Source organism: Monopterus albus, unplaced genomic scaffold (assembly GCF_001952655.1).
Source record: "Monopterus albus unplaced genomic scaffold, M_albus_1.0 scaffold162.1, whole genome shotgun sequence".
NCBI lineage: Eukaryota > Metazoa > Chordata > Actinopteri > Synbranchiformes > Synbranchidae > Monopterus > Monopterus albus.
Genome location: NW_018128042.1, coordinates 1 through 16,139, shown reverse-complemented (window position 1 = coordinate 16,139; position 16,139 = coordinate 1). Strand labels below are relative to the sequence as shown.

The 16,139-nt window shown below is 39.2% G+C and overlaps 2 protein-coding genes across 7 annotated transcripts; one reads left to right on the top strand and one right to left on the bottom strand.

The window, feature by feature from the left end:
- The first annotated feature begins 588 nt into the window (after positions 1–588).
- Positions 589–2,194, top strand: tmem14ca (transmembrane protein 14Ca). Of its 3 annotated transcripts, none has more exons than XM_020615323.1 (5): positions 589–703; positions 1,241–1,325; positions 1,606–1,707; positions 1,829–1,916; positions 2,012–2,194. In XM_020615323.1, the coding sequence occupies exons 2-5, from the start codon at positions 1,250–1,252 to the stop codon at positions 2,067–2,069; spliced, it is 324 nt and encodes a 107-aa protein (XP_020470979.1). In that variant the 5' UTR covers positions 589–703; positions 1,241–1,249; the 3' UTR covers positions 2,070–2,194. The 3 variants fall into 3 exon arrangements, with proteins under 3 accessions (XP_020470979.1, XP_020470978.1, XP_020470977.1); XM_020615322.1 differs by having other exon boundaries at positions 590–708; XM_020615321.1 differs by lacking the exon at positions 589–703 and adding an exon at positions 737–1,144.
- A 65-nt stretch (positions 2,195–2,259) lies between these two features.
- On the bottom strand, positions 2,260–14,573 carry mak (male germ cell-associated kinase). 4 transcript variants are annotated; one of them, XM_020615315.1, is made up of 14 exons: positions 14,521–14,573; positions 14,002–14,419; positions 13,398–13,452; positions 12,508–12,629; positions 12,146–12,225; positions 10,781–10,913; positions 10,211–10,382; positions 9,207–9,374; positions 7,428–7,634; positions 7,049–7,257; positions 6,603–6,742; positions 6,249–6,395; positions 3,839–3,958; positions 2,260–3,054 (listed from the first exon to the last, which is right to left on the bottom strand). In XM_020615315.1, the coding sequence occupies exons 2-14, from the start codon at positions 14,103–14,105 to the stop codon at positions 2,894–2,896; spliced, it is 1,818 nt and encodes a 605-aa protein (XP_020470971.1). In that variant the 5' UTR covers positions 14,106–14,419; positions 14,521–14,573; the 3' UTR covers positions 2,260–2,893. The 4 variants fall into 4 exon arrangements, with proteins under 4 accessions (XP_020470971.1, XP_020470970.1, XP_020470973.1 ...); XM_020615314.1 differs by lacking the exon at positions 12,146–12,225 and adding an exon at positions 11,543–11,625 and having other exon boundaries at positions 2,261–3,054; XM_020615316.1 differs by lacking the exons at positions 6,249–6,395; positions 12,146–12,225 and adding an exon at positions 11,543–11,625 and having other exon boundaries at positions 2,264–3,054.
- Between the last annotated feature and the right edge of the window lie 1,566 nt (positions 14,574–16,139).

Here is a 16,139-nt window from a genome sequence, read left to right as displayed (position 1 = left end):
TTCAGAGAAAGAGCTAACAGGAATTATTGTTTTATAGCTATGCTTTACCACTCTTTTAAAAACAGAACAAATGGGCCTATAACATGTTTTATGAGAACCTGAAACAACAAATGTCCCCATAATGAAGATTTCTTGGCTTATTTGCAAGTTATGTGTGTCATATAATGCACATTACTGTGGGAAGATGGGAAAGATGTGCTCAAGGCAACTTAATATTTGTTAAATGTTAGGCAAAATATCAGATATCTTAACTAATCATCAGTCTTACTGTCGTTATTTTTGTCACCAAAGATAAACATTAAGCCAATTAGGCTGATTGAATGCTATAATGACAATCCCTAAAAATAAGTAATGAAATATATCTTTCAGAAATATAACTGATAACATAAATTGTATATTGTGTTAGAGTCATGCTGGGCACTTAAATTCAGCAAGGCTTTAGAAAAATAACTGAATTTAATTTCAGTTTAAATTTAAATATAACAACATATGAACACCCCGTTACAGAAAACAGTGGCTGAATTTTACCCTTATTACTATTATTATTGGTAATCGTAGAAATTCTGTTGCTCCTGAACGCAGTACCTGGCTCCCAAGCACTACAGACTACATTTCCCATCAGGCACCCTGCCGTGTGATAAGACCAGTGTACCAGTAATTTGTGCTCGGCGGAGACCGCAGTGACAGAGGACAAACTGAAGGAGTAAGGTTGTATTTAGCTACATTTGTGCTTCATGTTTTTATATTTGCCATTCTTTAAAACTCTAATACTCCCACACACGTTGGCATATATTCGCTAAACTGATTACGCCAGCGGATTCAGAATATTCTGTAGGCATTTAAGCCCAGTATGTTTTCTAATGATAGTGGCACTAGTCCATGCTTCTGCTGGGTCCGGGGCTGTGTACAGCAGTTAGTCTTATCAGTTAGTCCTAATAAAACAGACACACAGAGGCTGTTCCTCTGTGGAGCCATAATGTAACCACCTCTGGTAAAAAAACAAAAAAAACAAGCGCAGCTTTCTGACAGGCGGGAACATTTCTTGGATGCGACGATGATTTCATATTTTCTTTTGGTTCCGCTAATTTTCTGTAACAGCTCAGTACTGCAGCGCTCAGACTGTCCTTTAAGCATATTCGCAGCTGTAAGTAATATTAGGTTAGCGAGAGGAAGTTGTCTAAATTGAATAGTAACTGTTTAAGTATGTTTGTCAACTCACTCGAATGCTGTGGCCTAACAGGTGTCCAACATGTCTGTGGATTGGGTTGGATATGGATACGCAGCCCTCATCGCATCCGGGGGAGTCGTGGGTTATGTTAAAGCAGGTTTGTATTGTGTTAAATCAGAAAAGGTGGTGGAAGGTTAGGGTTAGGGTTAGGCTACAATTTACTTTTTCTGAATTTACAATGGTTACAGTTACACTCACCTACTTGATAAATATCCAGTAAATAACATTTGGATAACCTCAGTCATGTAAAGTGAAATTTCTCTTAAGTTCATTCAAATATTTGTAGAAACATGTTACTCCCAAAGTCTGTACATAGCCTGCTCTTCAGGGGTGTGGATGTCAGGCTGATCTGACCTCCTGTGTCTTGTGTCTTTCAGGCAGTGTCCCCTCCCTAGCTGCTGGCCTTCTCTTTGGTGGCCTTGCAGGTTTTGGCGCCTACCAGGTCTCCAATGACCCCAATAATGTTTGGGTGTCCCTTGGTTGGTGCATTGTTTTTGTGTGCATGTGTTTAAACTTGGTAAAGAGTTTCTGGATAAGAATAGTATGTCTCTGCATCCTTGTGGTCCATTCTAATATTTTACATCACATGCTGTCTTTCAGCTACATCTGCAGCTCTGACTGGTATCATGGGAAAGAGATTCTATGGATCCAGAAAGTTCATACCAGCTGGTTTGATAGCTGGAACAAGGTAGCATTCATATGGCTAAACTCATTTTATATTTTTGGTTTGTGTACAACTCCAGTGCTGTGTGAATGGAGTCTGATGGTATCGTCTTGTTCCAGCCTTCTGATGGTGGCGAAGCTTAGTCTGGCGTTGCTTCAGAAACCGCAGGAGTCCTGATCAAGTGAAGACTCATGTGTACGCTGTCTTCTGTTTCAGCACAGACCTGTCAGCTGTGCCATTTATTGTAGAGCATTAATATCATTTTATAAAAATAAAAGAAATATAGTGCTTTGTTTATATAATGGGAATGTTGTCTTGTTCTTCTAATATTAATGCATTGTGAACCTTTATATATTTGTTTGTATAAAATATTTAAAAAATTTCCAGTTTATTAATTGCATAATACAAAAACATTTGTAATTACCTTCCTACAGGTAGGTTGGCATAGGTTGATGTAATTATTATAGACAGAACATTTCTCAGTGAGTCGCCTACAGAATGGTGGATAAAAGCACAGGGAATATAGCATTGCAGGGACTATTGATACAAAGCCGTAGTAAAAGACCATAGAAACTAGAATTAAAAAAAAAAAATGAAAAGGTATGCTACTTTTAAATCCTGTTCAGAATATCCTAACACTAACTGTAGACTTGGCTCCCACTGGATCCTTCAGGAATACAGTGAGACTGACTGGTAGCCAGTACCAGCCTTCATGCATCATGGCAACCTTTGCTCTGAAACAGAGAGTCCATGTACATTTAAAGTTGGTACTACATGTATAAACATCATGACAAATGTCCTTGCAAGGAGTGTGGGGTGTGCCATGCACATCTTGATGCAATTTGTTTCAGGAATCATGCAGCACAAACATTTCCTCCATATTTAGGTTTAAATGTGGTGAAAACTCTCCTCAGGATATTTCTTTCAGCCATTTACAGTTTGTAAACCTATGGCAACACTGCCTGATGAGCAGAAGAAGTGAGTGTGCCTTCTTCCCTTAACTACCGATTTCCACCATACTTGGATGTCCAGTCCACTCTGCCATGGACAGGCTGTACAGCAGGAGCCCTGGCCTGGAGGTTCCCAGAGGTTTTACCCAGAGCTGCGAAGCTGCTACCCTTCACCTGACTCCTTTCTGTCCTCCTCTTCCAGCCTTCGTAATCTAGAGGAACATGCCAATCAGTCAGTTGGTCTTATCACTAATTTACAGAGGCTTCAGTATCCAGAGCCACAGCCACAGGGTCTGAATAGTTTTGTAAATGGGACATTTTGGTTATAGACTTTTTATGAATTTAAAAATCATGTTTTTACTTTGTTTTGGGGGGAAATGACAGTAAAATCTATTTATATTAAAACTACAACACAGGGCATAAAGCTAAGTGGTCTGAAAGGCTATACAGGTGTCTGACTTCATTATCAGACTTTGTAATATGTAATACAGTAAAGAACAAGGTCTTTTCCTCTAAAATGTTAACAGTGACTCAAGAAAGGACCACGAAGTAACACACAAAAAACTCTAATAACTACTAGAAAATAATACCTTCACTTGTTTCACTCAAAGATGAGTTGGATATAGACTTGGGCTTTGCTTGTTTTGGTTTGTCTTTTTTATTATCAGGAGAAGAAGAAAGACTGACTAAAAGAGCAAAGAAACAGGAGAATGAATGGAAGCTTGGATAGAAATGCTGTAAGCAACAAAGTAGACAATACAGAAAATGAGGCATAATGGTCAAGCATAGGATGAACATAGAACCAGCAGTTATGCTTGCAGATGACAGAAGCAGCATTCACTTAAGATCAAAATTTGTGGAGCACTGCGTCCATTTCAACCAGATCAGAGGGTAAGTGTATTGTTATACTCCCAAACTATGATTTTTTTTAAGTGATGTGGCTAAAAGCATCAAGAGTCCTTTCGCTAGCTTCACATAGATGAAATAAGTCCTTACTTGTATGCTGGCCAGCCAGAGGAGTAAGTTGGATTCTCTGTCCCACTGATCCCACCTCTTTCTTTTGAAAGGAAGGGATGTAACCACCGGGGAGGCTGTACTTGGTGCTTACAAAGTTCCCTACAAGAGAAGAAACACTGCATTTTTGTGCTTTTAAAATTCCACCCTCCAGGTACCCAACCAGCATGGAATGTCAGTTATCTTCATGCAATCTACAAATGAAGAACACTAAACACATCTAATAGATGTTCTCACACATTGCTTCACTTATAGTAATGATTTATGTGAACGTGTGTAATTAGCTGCTGCATATGTAACAGCTACTGAGAAGCCAGACAGAAGAATAAAGCCAAGTTGACTGAAGTCATTCCACTTTTCAAGTGACCATCGATCTGCTTCAGAAGCAGTTACAGATGGTTATCACTATAATTAGTCAAAAGCCTCATTGTGTGATCTGATGTGGAATTTACCATCTATTTAGCAACTGCAGTTCTTAGTTCCCAGGTTAAACTGTGTATTTGAACCGCTGGCTCCTGCAGAGTCTTTAGCAGCTAGCTTCTTTCATATGTTAAGTCACTGGCTGAATACCTGAAGCTTGTTGCATCAGCCACCATGCTGGTTGTTAGTTTATCTCATTTTACCCTCGAGCTGTTCTAACTAAAGTTGCAGTTGTTAGGTATTTTTAGTCAGATAGAAATTGGATAGAGACTTTATGTATTAGAAATGTTTAGTGGAGATAGGATGTCTAGTTAGACTGTTAAATGCTTAGTCATGCTTATGAGTTTCTACAGGGTACATCTGGTCAAGGATAACTAGAAAGAGAAGTTGATGACTGTCAGCAGACAGGGTGTTAATATTATTATAATGACGTGTATAACTGTAGCCTTAGCCATAATATGTTCTTATGTTTAAGACACGACATGTTACTAGAGGTCGTGTGAGAATGTTTTTAGCTACACACCACTTAATCAACAGACACACACACACACACATTGATTTGCTTCATGTTTTGACTACTGCTATGGCCAGCTGCAAAGCTGGCAACAGAGACGTCTCGGTTGACGTTTCTGTGTAGTATGGGGCTAGCCCAACCGAGGTGATAATAAATCAGCACTGTTTTGAAGTTACTTGGACTGCCTCGTCTCTCAGAGTTAGCAATGGTAAGAAGAACCACAGTCCTTCACAGTGTTTGTACATGAAAGATATTTAGCATGACTAGTAAAATACAGTAAAGGAGTCAAAAATATGTCGATTTATACCACTGCTTCCAACTGTACACACAGCATCTCAGTTAAATACCTTTGGAGAGATCAATTTTCTCCAATATTCTTTCTTTAACAACTGTTTTTTTGTTTCTGGTGGGCTATCCACAGCCTTAGAGGTGTTCTCTTCTAGTCTCACATCAAAACATATGGACATATGCATGCAATCAGAAAAAAAGAAAATGAGAGAAACTATGAAGCTGCATCTCAGCTAATGTTATCAGAAAGGTAATTAAATAATAATAAAGACCCTTTTTATTTTAATGAGAGATTATATTCAAGACAAACAGTGTGTGTTTAAGTGCTTGGGGGTGGGACAAGCGAGCAGGGGGTGCAGTTCATGGCCATTTAAGGAACATTTGATCTTATGGCAATAGACTCTCAGAATCTCATGAATAAGAAATGGAAAGAGAGAGACAAGGTGAAAGAAAGAGAGAGAAGGAGGGAGCCCAGCAGGGGAGCAGGACCCATAGTGTGTGTCTGTCTACACGGCAAATGATTTATAGTGGCCTCCCATCCCTAAAGCCGCAGAAACTTAGGCTCACTCCAAACATTGCTTTTGTCCATGCATGGGCTCTTAACTACTGATCAGGAGACAGCTGTCGTATTATTTAACAGTAGGTGACACTGACAGTTGTCAGGTTTCCACCGCATGGAACAATGAGGCAAGTCACTGTGCACTTATTATTTATATCACCAAATAAGTGAGATTTTTTCCCAAGTATAATTTTGTTCCCAAACCATATATTAGCTCAGTTATAAATTCTGAAAACAGTTTTGCTAAAAGGTTTCATTTTTGGTCCACAGCTGGTAGAGTGTATTATTTCAACAGTTCTATTCAGATTTTGGGCAAAATAAACAATTTAGAAAGTTAAATATTTACTGAAGATTCAGGGTACAAAAAATGTAATGTAATATTTGACTTAAAAGCCCTTGATTTGTATTGTCTTTTTGTTATAAACTGGTTGTGATAAATGCAATAAAACACATGTGTTACCTTTCTGCCTTAGCTCTACGAGCTGCTAACAGAAAGCACAGTTATTGTGTTAGATACACGTTCTTTAAAATGTCAGTGAAATCTGGAAACCTGAGCCGCTACCACTACACCTTCATCAAACCTCTTCATCAGATGGAAGCTGTTTTTTTACCTGTGTTGACTCTGGTGACAGCTAATCCTCCTCCAATAGGAGCAGGTGGTTTATTTACAGTGTTTGAGGAGTTTTCCCATAGGTCCCGGAGAGTCATACCACTCAACTCCTTATCTCCCAGAGAAATCTGATTCTTGCCAATCAAGCCTTAAAGCAACAGAGTAAGTGCATATCTGTCATCCTATTGCAGGCTTTTTGTGATTTTCATATAGTTCGATTGAAGCTTGTTTCTGAGCAGTACTCAATGTTGGAACAATGACGCAAAACCAAAGAAACACACAATTGCTTATAATATCTAATTTGTGCAGACCTATTTGCAGAAATAAAGATGGCCTGACTTCTTACTTGTCTTACCTGGCAAGTATCGTGACTGACTGAGGTAGTGCTGCCGTGCAGCAGATCCTGGAAGGTCAGAGTCGAGTTTGCCTATTTTAATATTGTTGGGTAGCTTGGTAACTGTGCTGAAGGAATACAGAGGTTTCTGCTCCTTGGGCCTGAAAATAGGAACCAAACACTTAGTTCTTTGCCCAGAAAGCATCTAGTACTTTGATACAATTGCATCCGGTTAACTCTTGAATGTGAGTCCTATTAGGCAAAAAATATACTGTATATATATAATGCATGTACATGTGCATGTATATGCCAGCACAGTCATGGCTAAACCTATCTCACACTTGGTGTTCTGCAATAAACAATAACAATGCAAACCAGTGTCAATAAAATAATATTTGTTTATTTGTTTTTAATGGGGGGGTTGTCAAATTGCTAATCTAATCTTGTTAAGACATCCCAGCACTTACTGTGGACGGTGCTCCTTAAGGCTCCTCTCCTCCTCTATGTTCCCTAGGCTGGGTTTTTTGGAGTTGGAGACCGCAGTTTCTGATGAGTCGAATTCCTCCCAGCTGTCTGAGATCTTGGATACCATCTGGCCCCAGCGACGGCGGCCGCTTTTCAGCACCCCTATCCCACCACCGCCAAAACTGTTCTCACTGCCCAGCGATACTGCTTTCTGCAGAAGGAGATGATACAGTAAGTGTCCACACTAACTGTCACATCTGGATTGATAAAATCTCTTCTAACTCAAACTCACTGCTACATATGTTGTACTGCAATCCTGTCCTCCTAGAAGACTATAAATCTAACGTTCAGTGCATAGCTGAAGCCTCATGGTTTACTCACAGCTTGTGGCAGGGGGATCTGCTGCTGCTTCTGATTTCTGGGGGAGGATGTGGGGGCGTTGTACTCAGAGGAAGGCTGCTGGGGATCAGCCTTGGACTCTGAGGCCTGCTTCTGGGCCAGCGGCCTGGCTTGGACATTCTTGAGCTCCTGACTTTGAGGACAAGGCCCCAAGACCTGACCTACCTGGAAGTATGGGTGACGCAGGGCCTAGACAGAAAGAAAAAAAGAATAACCCCATTCAATCATTTGTACACCATAAGACTAGAGTCAATGACTTCTTCAAACCCTGTGCATACAAATAACATGAATCAGAACACACTGTAACTTGCATGGTCAAACTGCAGGGAGGTGTGCTTTGATGTACAACATGTTCTGTTAAACTTAAACACCAAACAAGTACAATGGGTTGTTAGGTATTTTTAGTCAGATAGATATTGGTTAGATACTTTATGTATTAGAAATGTTTAGTGGAGATAGGATGTCTAGTTAGACTGTTAAATGCTTAGGCCTGCTTATGAGTTTCTACAGGGTACATCTGGTCAAGGATAACTAGAGAGAAGAGTTGATGACTGTCAGCAGACAGGGTGTTTAATATTATTATTATGACATGTATAACTGTAGCCTTAGCCATAATATGTTCTTATGTTTCAGCCACGACATGTTACTAGAAGTCGTGTGAGAATGTTTTTAGCTACACACCACTTAATCAACAGACACACGCACATCGATTTGCTTCATGTTTTGACTACTGCTATGACCAGCTGCAAAGCTGGCAACAGAGACGTCGCGGTTGACGTTTCTGTGTAGTATGGGGCTAGGCCAACCGAGGTGATATAATGTACAGGCCTGGTGGGTTCAGGGTCTTTCATCTTACATCTATCTGCGTGCAGTTTGGGGGTGCACGATGCCTGGGCGTGTAATGTTAATTTTTACCTGTGTTCATGGAATAAATCAGCACTGTTTTGAAGTTACTTGGACTGTCTCGTCTCTCAGAGTCAGTATGGTAAAAAGTACCGGGTACAACAGGCTTGACAAAGAAGCAGGAGCATGTTAGAACTAAGGATATGCAGTTTAAGCAATGAATATGCTTCCTATCTCAACATAAAGCAAAACTGGGCTAAATTTAAATGTGCACCCTACACCCAGGAGTTTTATAAGCAAAGAATGGAAAAGCATTGTCATTCCCACTGGAGAGGTGTTTCCTAGTCAAGGCACACAGACTAATTTTAGTCATGTCACTGGAGCATAAATTCTGCCCAACTATGTAACCACCATGTATAATGAGTATATGTGATGTAGAGCACACATGCAAAGGTACACGATTTTGCAGTGGCAGAGGTAATGAAATGTAACTTACGCACTACTTAAAGGAACTGGGATTATAATTCTAATGCGATATTGGAACTAAAGATAATTGCATATAGTGGTGAGTTCTGCACTGTAATATAAACTCATTCTCTGAGGGCAGGTATACTTTTAGGTCTAACTGAAAAGATTTCTTAGAATCCAAGTTATGCTCAATCTTAGAAATCAATCCAAGTGTTTTTTCATAAAGCACAAGATTACAAATGTTTGTTGTGGCTGGTCATAAGGAATGGCAAGACTGGGCCTTTACAAATTTTTATGATTTTTTTTAATTAGCTTGATCTTCAATATTACAATATATGTTAACGTACTGAAAAGATTTAACACTTTCACTCACAGTACTTGCCATTTACATTGAAAAGATATGAGAAATAAAACCTTGACTCAGAGGTTCTGAGGTTCAGCCTTGCCTACCTGTACAGCGGTGGGTCTTTTTTTGGGGTCCCACTTTAATAAGTCCTTCATCAGGGAAATAGCTTCATTGCTGGCATTTGGGATCAGGGTCTTCAGGTGGGTTGGTACACATTGCGGGAAGCGAAAGTTCATGGCAGAAGAGAGTTGGTAGCCCTCTGGCCAGTCAGTCTAATGGAAAACACAATCAGATTACATATTTTTTGATTCATTAATCTGGTGTCTACAGATTGAAAGTGAACATAGGTGAACTAAATAATACAATCAAGCAACAGTGTATCCAATAAGGGGACTCATGTACTGTTGCTTGATTGTGTTAATTAGTTCACCTGTGCTTAGGTGTAGTATTGTTGCTGTTTTTCCATTATCATTAATACATCTTAGAATCCATACACCGTGCTAAACTATGTTTTATAAACATGTACACTATATAGGACTCCATAAGCAAGCATGGTCTCAGTACAACCAAATAATGTATTCTGCACAATTTCTGTCCACTGTAGAACATGTCAGTCACATTAGAAAATATGGTGTGTTGTGTCAGAGATTACAGACCACATTTTAGGTCTGGGTTCAAGATCAGTATATATGCCCTGTGACTGAACTAACAAATGCCTGGTGGATCAAATATAATATTACATACAATAATAATAATACCATAAAAATGTACAACCCTATATTACACTCTTGTATGCTAATAAACCCAGAACCTCAGAAGCCATGCACCAATGACCAATGTAACGTACACAGCAGTAGTACTGAGTGACTCCTCTTGTGCTTGAGATTATAGACTCATTTCCTGAGCAGGTCATAACCAAAAGTGGGGTCTAAAGGTTCTCTACTTCAATCACAGTGAATGGAGATGAATATAGGGAAAGCCTTTGAAATGAAGTGGTATCCTGTTGAGCATAGAGCCGTGTTAAGCCACTTTACACCACAGAGAGAGCAGGTCAGGAGCAGTGAACTAGCGCCAAGCATTTTCACCTCTCCATTTAGTTTCTTCTCACCTTTTTGACAGTGCCCAGAACTTGGCAGATCTTAAAAATCTCATCCACTTCACTGTTTCCAGGAAAAAGAGGTCTCAGTGTGTAAAGTTCAGCCATGATGCAGCCCACAGCCCACAGGTCAATAGGAGAGCTGTAGGTAGACGACCTGAGCAGGACCTCTGGAGCTCGGTACCTTGACAGAGAACATACAGTACTTACATACAGCCAAAATACAGCCCAGTTCAACTAAAATTACCACTTCACAGTTGTATGCTTCCACCAACCAGGCAAAATCACAGGTATGAGACAGAAGTGAGGTCAGTGACCTTGAACTTGACCTCCAAAATCTAATCAGTTCATCCTTAATTTGTGGCAAATTTGAAGAAATTCACGGACGTACAAACAGACGGACAACCTCAAAACAAAATGCCTCAGGCTGCGGCTATCGCTGGAGCTGAGGCGTAAAAACATAAAAGCAGACTGCACAGTATGAAATTTAAAGTATAACATTAAGCTCTAGCACACTGTCATTTATGCATAGACATTCTTTTTTATTTTAGATAGACATTGATGCCAATAAACTGCTCTCACCATCTGGTTGATACATAGTCGGTGTAGGGAGGTTTGGAGCGGATCTCTCTGGCCAGTCCAAAGTCACCTATTTTGACCAGTTCTGGGCCCATGCATAACAGATTCTCTGGCTTCATGTCTCGATGAAAGAAGCCTGTAGAAGTGTTCATACCAAGCTGTTAGCTACCTTTTACTGGACTAATAGTAAAATTGCAGTCAGCAATTAGAGGGTAAATGCTGTGTAAAATCCAGACAAGACAAACCAAGGAGCTGGCGGGTGGGTTTGCTAGCAACAATGAAAGGTTTGAATGCCTGTGTATTTCACATCCACATCATTTACTGTAAGCAGGGCCAAGCTGTTTTAGCTGCCAAACTTTGCATGTGCAGTACTTTAGTTGTCACGCATTGGCAGCATGTTTCAGTTACAATAAATATTGGCATCATTTATGATACGTTGAAGAAAGAGGTAGCCAAGGTGACATTACATGAATACGCACTGTGACATGCAAAACAATTCATTTTTTTAATAAAAGTCTTTTGATTAATTGTATCAAGGCACTATAATGTTTGGTGTCATAAACAAATATATATTGGCCCAGGTCTATTTGGAATACATCTAAGCATATGCAGTAACATATACACTGGCCAAACAGAATATACAAGCACATTTAGATATCTGAGGGTCATATTAATAAGATGCTTTACAATATCAGACATGCTCTAAAAAAGTAAAGGTTATACTATTTTTGCACGAGGAAAGAATGACAGAGGAAAGCCTCTTACCATGCTTATGTACAAAAGCCAACCCAGATAGCACTTGAAACATGATGTTCCTAATTTCATTCTCTGAGAACATCTTATCCTCTCTAACAGAAGCCCAAAGAGATAGAAAAGTCAGGAAAGAGGAGGAAATTAAATTTTTTTTTTTTTTTACTGTAAAGAGAAATGGAAGTCCTAAAAAAAACAACCATGTCTACCTACTGGATGTGTGGAAGTATGTGTACAGTATGTATGGCACAAGCAGGCTGTCTGTGAGTGCGTATAAGTTAGCTTTTGTCTTGTAAAACTTTTAAAACCTGACCCAATTCTTTATATTTTGAGGATAAGCTTGCAACAGTACATACAGTACGAGGCACCCACACATCCATTCATTACAGCAGCATAGACCAATGCAGAGGATTATAAGACACAGGCCAGTCACCGAGGGTTCACATACTACAAGAATCAGAGCAATGTAAAACCAATTCGACCATGATCATTGGTTGAAATAGTCTATATTTTATAGCTTTATGATTTTTGAATGATTTTGAAACTGTATATTTGTCCAATGAATCTTGCCATATGCAACCACTCTCATGCACTTATAAGGGAACATGATACACCTACCATTTTTGTGAATAAATGACAAGCCTTGTAATATCTGAAAGCTTATGTTTCTTATCACTGATTCTGGGAACAATTTTTTTCTGCAAACATAAAATCGATAGAATTCTCGTGAGCCTGTTCATGTAAGCACCAGTAAAGAAACTGCATTGTTTGTATCTGCACACATTCACTGATATAATATGCTGAAAAACAAAGCGTCCATGAAAAATACATGTAAACTAACTGTAAAACATCAGTGGCTTCCAGGACTAGTCAGCTTGATGCTTCTCACAGACAATGCACGCCTGGTCTATAACTAGACCACAGCATTATACATCGAGTTGAACTATTTATATTGTAGGATGTGGTGTTTCTCTTCTTACCTGTCCTTCATAAGCTCATAGAGGTTCTCCTTCATGTACTCGAAGACAAAGTACAGGTGATCATTCTCTCTGATAACCTCCTTTAGTTTGATCACATTGGCATGGTTCAGTTTCTTGAGTGACTGGTATAACACACCATAAGATTAGGTAAGAAAAATAGCATTGTGTATTGTAATAGCAAGTTTATGTAGAGTTAATGACATGTTTATAATAGGGATGTGTTTTACAATGGCATTGGATGCTTACAACTGTTGATCAGGAAATGCAAACTACTGTCAAACTGTTTCAGAGTAATGGGTGTACCTGGCATGGTATTGTAAGGTGCACAGTGTATGATTTTAAAGCAGGAGTTACATGGCTGCATTACAATAGTTTAGAGGCTGTACACACAGGAATGCTTTTTGGACAACTGTGACTGGCAACAGTATTTTCTTTATGAAATAAGGAAAAGGCTCTAACACTGCTGTACAGTGCAATGTTTGTTTACCAGCAGTGAAAATGGAACTGTAATCACTCACATGAAGTATAGAAGCTCCCACCCCACTGTGTTATTCATGTGTTCTAGATAATCTCTTTATTTTACTTGGTACTCATCTATCTTCTGACTTTTCAGTATCATTAGCCAGTTTAAAACATGTCTTATAAAAGTAATCCAAAAGTAACTAAATGTAATAACTTACATTCCTTTAATGAAGCAATTCAAATAGATCAATTTCTTATTACATTTTTAACAGGGCAACCAGTACTTTGTAACCTACTACATTTTAAAAGTAGTCTTCCCAACACTAATCACAGCATATTTTCAACTCCTGACTCTCACTGTTGCCAGTCACTGGGAGTACTGCTTCTCTAACTGTTACATAAACTACTCAAAGTGTCACTGTCCTCACTTTCACTTCTCTTAGGTTCATGCACTCTTCCCATGAATAAAACTTCCTCTTCATCCTATGAAAGTCAAAGACAACCAAAGAAAAATACACATCAGATATGCATATGTGCTAAAAGAATTGCAACAAAAAAAAAATCTTTCATGTGCCTCCATCAATAATTCAGCTTTTTTTAGATGTTACTATAGTCAGTTCATCTTATTTCATGAGAAAACCATAACCATACTGCAGTATGTGTTGCTACAGTATGTACAGTAACGTTACCTCTCCCTCACTATCTTGTTCTCCTCGCTGAGCAGCTGCCAGCTCTGGCTGTCCCTACAATGTCAGCAACCTGACTCCTCCACTCCTCCTACTTTCACTCCCTTTCACTGACACACTTTATTGCCTTGCATATTAACCAAATGATCAACCAGTGGATGCATCTCCAGTGTCTCATCTATTATTGAACCCTGCTGCCATGCTGCTAAAGAAAGCCATAAGCTAGTTTGTTCAAGACAGCAGTACTCTTTAATACTAATCATTACTATGAATATCTGTTAGTATGAAAATTATCCATTAAATCTCAAGGTGAAAAAAAAAATCCAAGAATTATTAGCATCCTCACCTCTTGATAGCCACCAGTTCCCCAGACTCGTTGCTTCTCCCCATCAGCACGCTGCCATAGGTACCATCACCCAGCTGTTTCAGAGTAGTGTAACGATTCATCATCTCTCAAGACAGTTTTATCAGCTTTTTAGCTTTCCTTCTGCGTGAACCAACTCGTAGAAACACACTTCTGGTTCATGAATCAGATGTCTTTCCTGTTTCCTATTATACCCAGCTGAAGAAATGTTCTGTCTTTGTTTCACCAGTCTTCTCTCAAGACAAGTTCAGCTACTCTTTTTTTTTCCAGGATGAAGTATTTTCACAATGTTCACCAGTTTTTGAAGTTCAAAACTCATCTTGCACTAAATGATCCATTGTCAGAAATGTTAGATCCTGGAGCTACAGGTCAGCCAACAGTCGACGCCGTGTCTGCAAGCCTTCAGTGACATAAAAGAAATGAACATTATCAATAACACATCCAGTCATTTCAGCTACAAAAATATAAAAACACATAACAAATACCAGTTATTTGTCTTACCCAGCCATTTAAATTCCTACATAACAGGATTTTTTAGAGAGCTGAGAACAAAGATATGCTAGGGCTACTTCTAGCTTTTCCCTCGGTACGGAGGATTAGGTGTGTTACCCTAGTAGGAGGCTCCAACACCACCCAAGGGAGATGACATAGCCAGTCGTAGACCGATTACGGCAACAGGGATGTAAACAGGATATTACATCACTATCATGCTTACAAGCATCCACTACCTTTCCTAGACACCCTGCCCAGCAAGAGGATTAGACTGACACTACAGACCACAGTGATCACAGTGCTACTGTATGTTGTATGTTCTGCCTAATGAACCTTTAAAAAAATTACAGAAGTAAAACAAGCAAAAAAGTCATTGTAATTCTTAGGTGGCACTGACTTACTCTGTCTTCCACCAGAAAAGCTGCCACTGTTCAGTTTTACAGCAGACTGCAACATACCACCCTTTCATGCAGAGATCATATCTACAGATGCATTCTCACATTGAACTCACATGCCTGATAAACAAAATGGTAGGCTGAGTAGCCACCGTGAAACTGTTTAGTTTATTCTTTTCCAATGTTTGATTGTCCAATAGACATTCAGTTTCTCAAAAAAAGGCCCAGACTTTATTTTATACTATCATAATATCCTGAAATAATTTAATAATGTCATAATAACAATATTATTACATTATTGATATTATTATTGTCATGATAATATTATTTAATCATATAATAATACTCCAGTGATTAGACATGAATATACAGACTACAGCTTTTAGGACATGGGGCTCTGGGCACAAACTGGTAAAAGGCCCCAGACCCACTGGTGACCCAACTGGATCACCAGTTGTTTAGTGTATCTGTTTATTTATTCTGTATCTCCTTATGGTAGTCTTGCATCTTTTTGTGGTTGTTCTGTGTCTCTTTTGATAGTTGTGCATCTCTTTTTAGTCCCTTTATGGTCCTTGTTTGTGTCTTTTTTGTTGTTTTAAAGTCTATTTGTGATGGTTTTGTGTGTCTTTACATTGATTTTGCATCTATTTGTTGTCCTCTGACTGAGCTGTATACGTTCAAAACAAGAAATATTAACTGTCACTTCTTATACAAGCTCTGGCCCAGGTCCCCCTGAGCTCTTAGGCCCCTGGGCCTGTGTCTAGGCCCATTGGGTAATCTATCCATGATGCTGCTGTGTGCACTGCATGTCTGTAGCACATGCAGAGTTTCATAGGTAAATGTACCCTGATTTATTCTACAAAGCCATGGCTGCTTAGGCCAGCAAGTGGTATTTGAGATTCGATGTACTCTGGTGGTAACTCAATTCACGTCGACAGTATTAAATAAACCCTTTGTGACGGTGAGAGGAGGGACCAAGAAGTTACTAAAAAAGCTTTGCCTCCTTTATCAACTCATATAAAGTTACTCACAAGCAGGGCAGTTGGTACAGGTGGATGTGGTTAAGCAGCAGTGATTATGTGCACAACTGCAGGACTGGACTGAAAAACAGCATCTATACTCTCACGTAATAATGGTAATGATGATGTCAAGGTTGGACTGAAAAACAGCATCTATACTCTCCCGTAATAACGGTAAGGAAGATGTCAAGGAACACCCTATCTATCTATCTAT

Bases quoted from the DNA above. Each gene is read 5' to 3' on its own strand.
- tmem14ca (XM_020615321.1), top strand. From the start codon at position 1,055: ATGATTTCATATTTTCTTTTGGTTCCGCTAATTTTCTGTAACAGCTCA. The intron at 1,326-1,605 runs GTTTGTATTGTG...TGTGTCTTTCAG, and splicing joins CGTGGGTTATGTTAAAGCAG to GCAGTGTCCCCTCCCTAGCT. The intron at 1,917-2,011 runs GTAGCATTCATA...GTCTTGTTCCAG, and splicing joins GGTTTGATAGCTGGAACAAG to CCTTCTGATGGTGGCGAAGC.
- mak (XM_020615314.1), bottom strand. From the start codon at position 14,105: ATGATGAATCGTTACACTACTCTGAAACAGCTGGGTGATGGTACCTAT. The intron at 6,396-6,602 runs GTAAGACAAGTA...TGTTGCTTTAAG, and splicing joins TCAGTCACGATACTTGCCAG to GCTTGATTGGCAAGAATCAG. The intron at 3,959-6,248 runs GTAAAAAAACAG...CTTCTCTTGTAG, and splicing joins TGTCACCAGAGTCAACACAG to GGAACTTTGTAAGCACCAAG.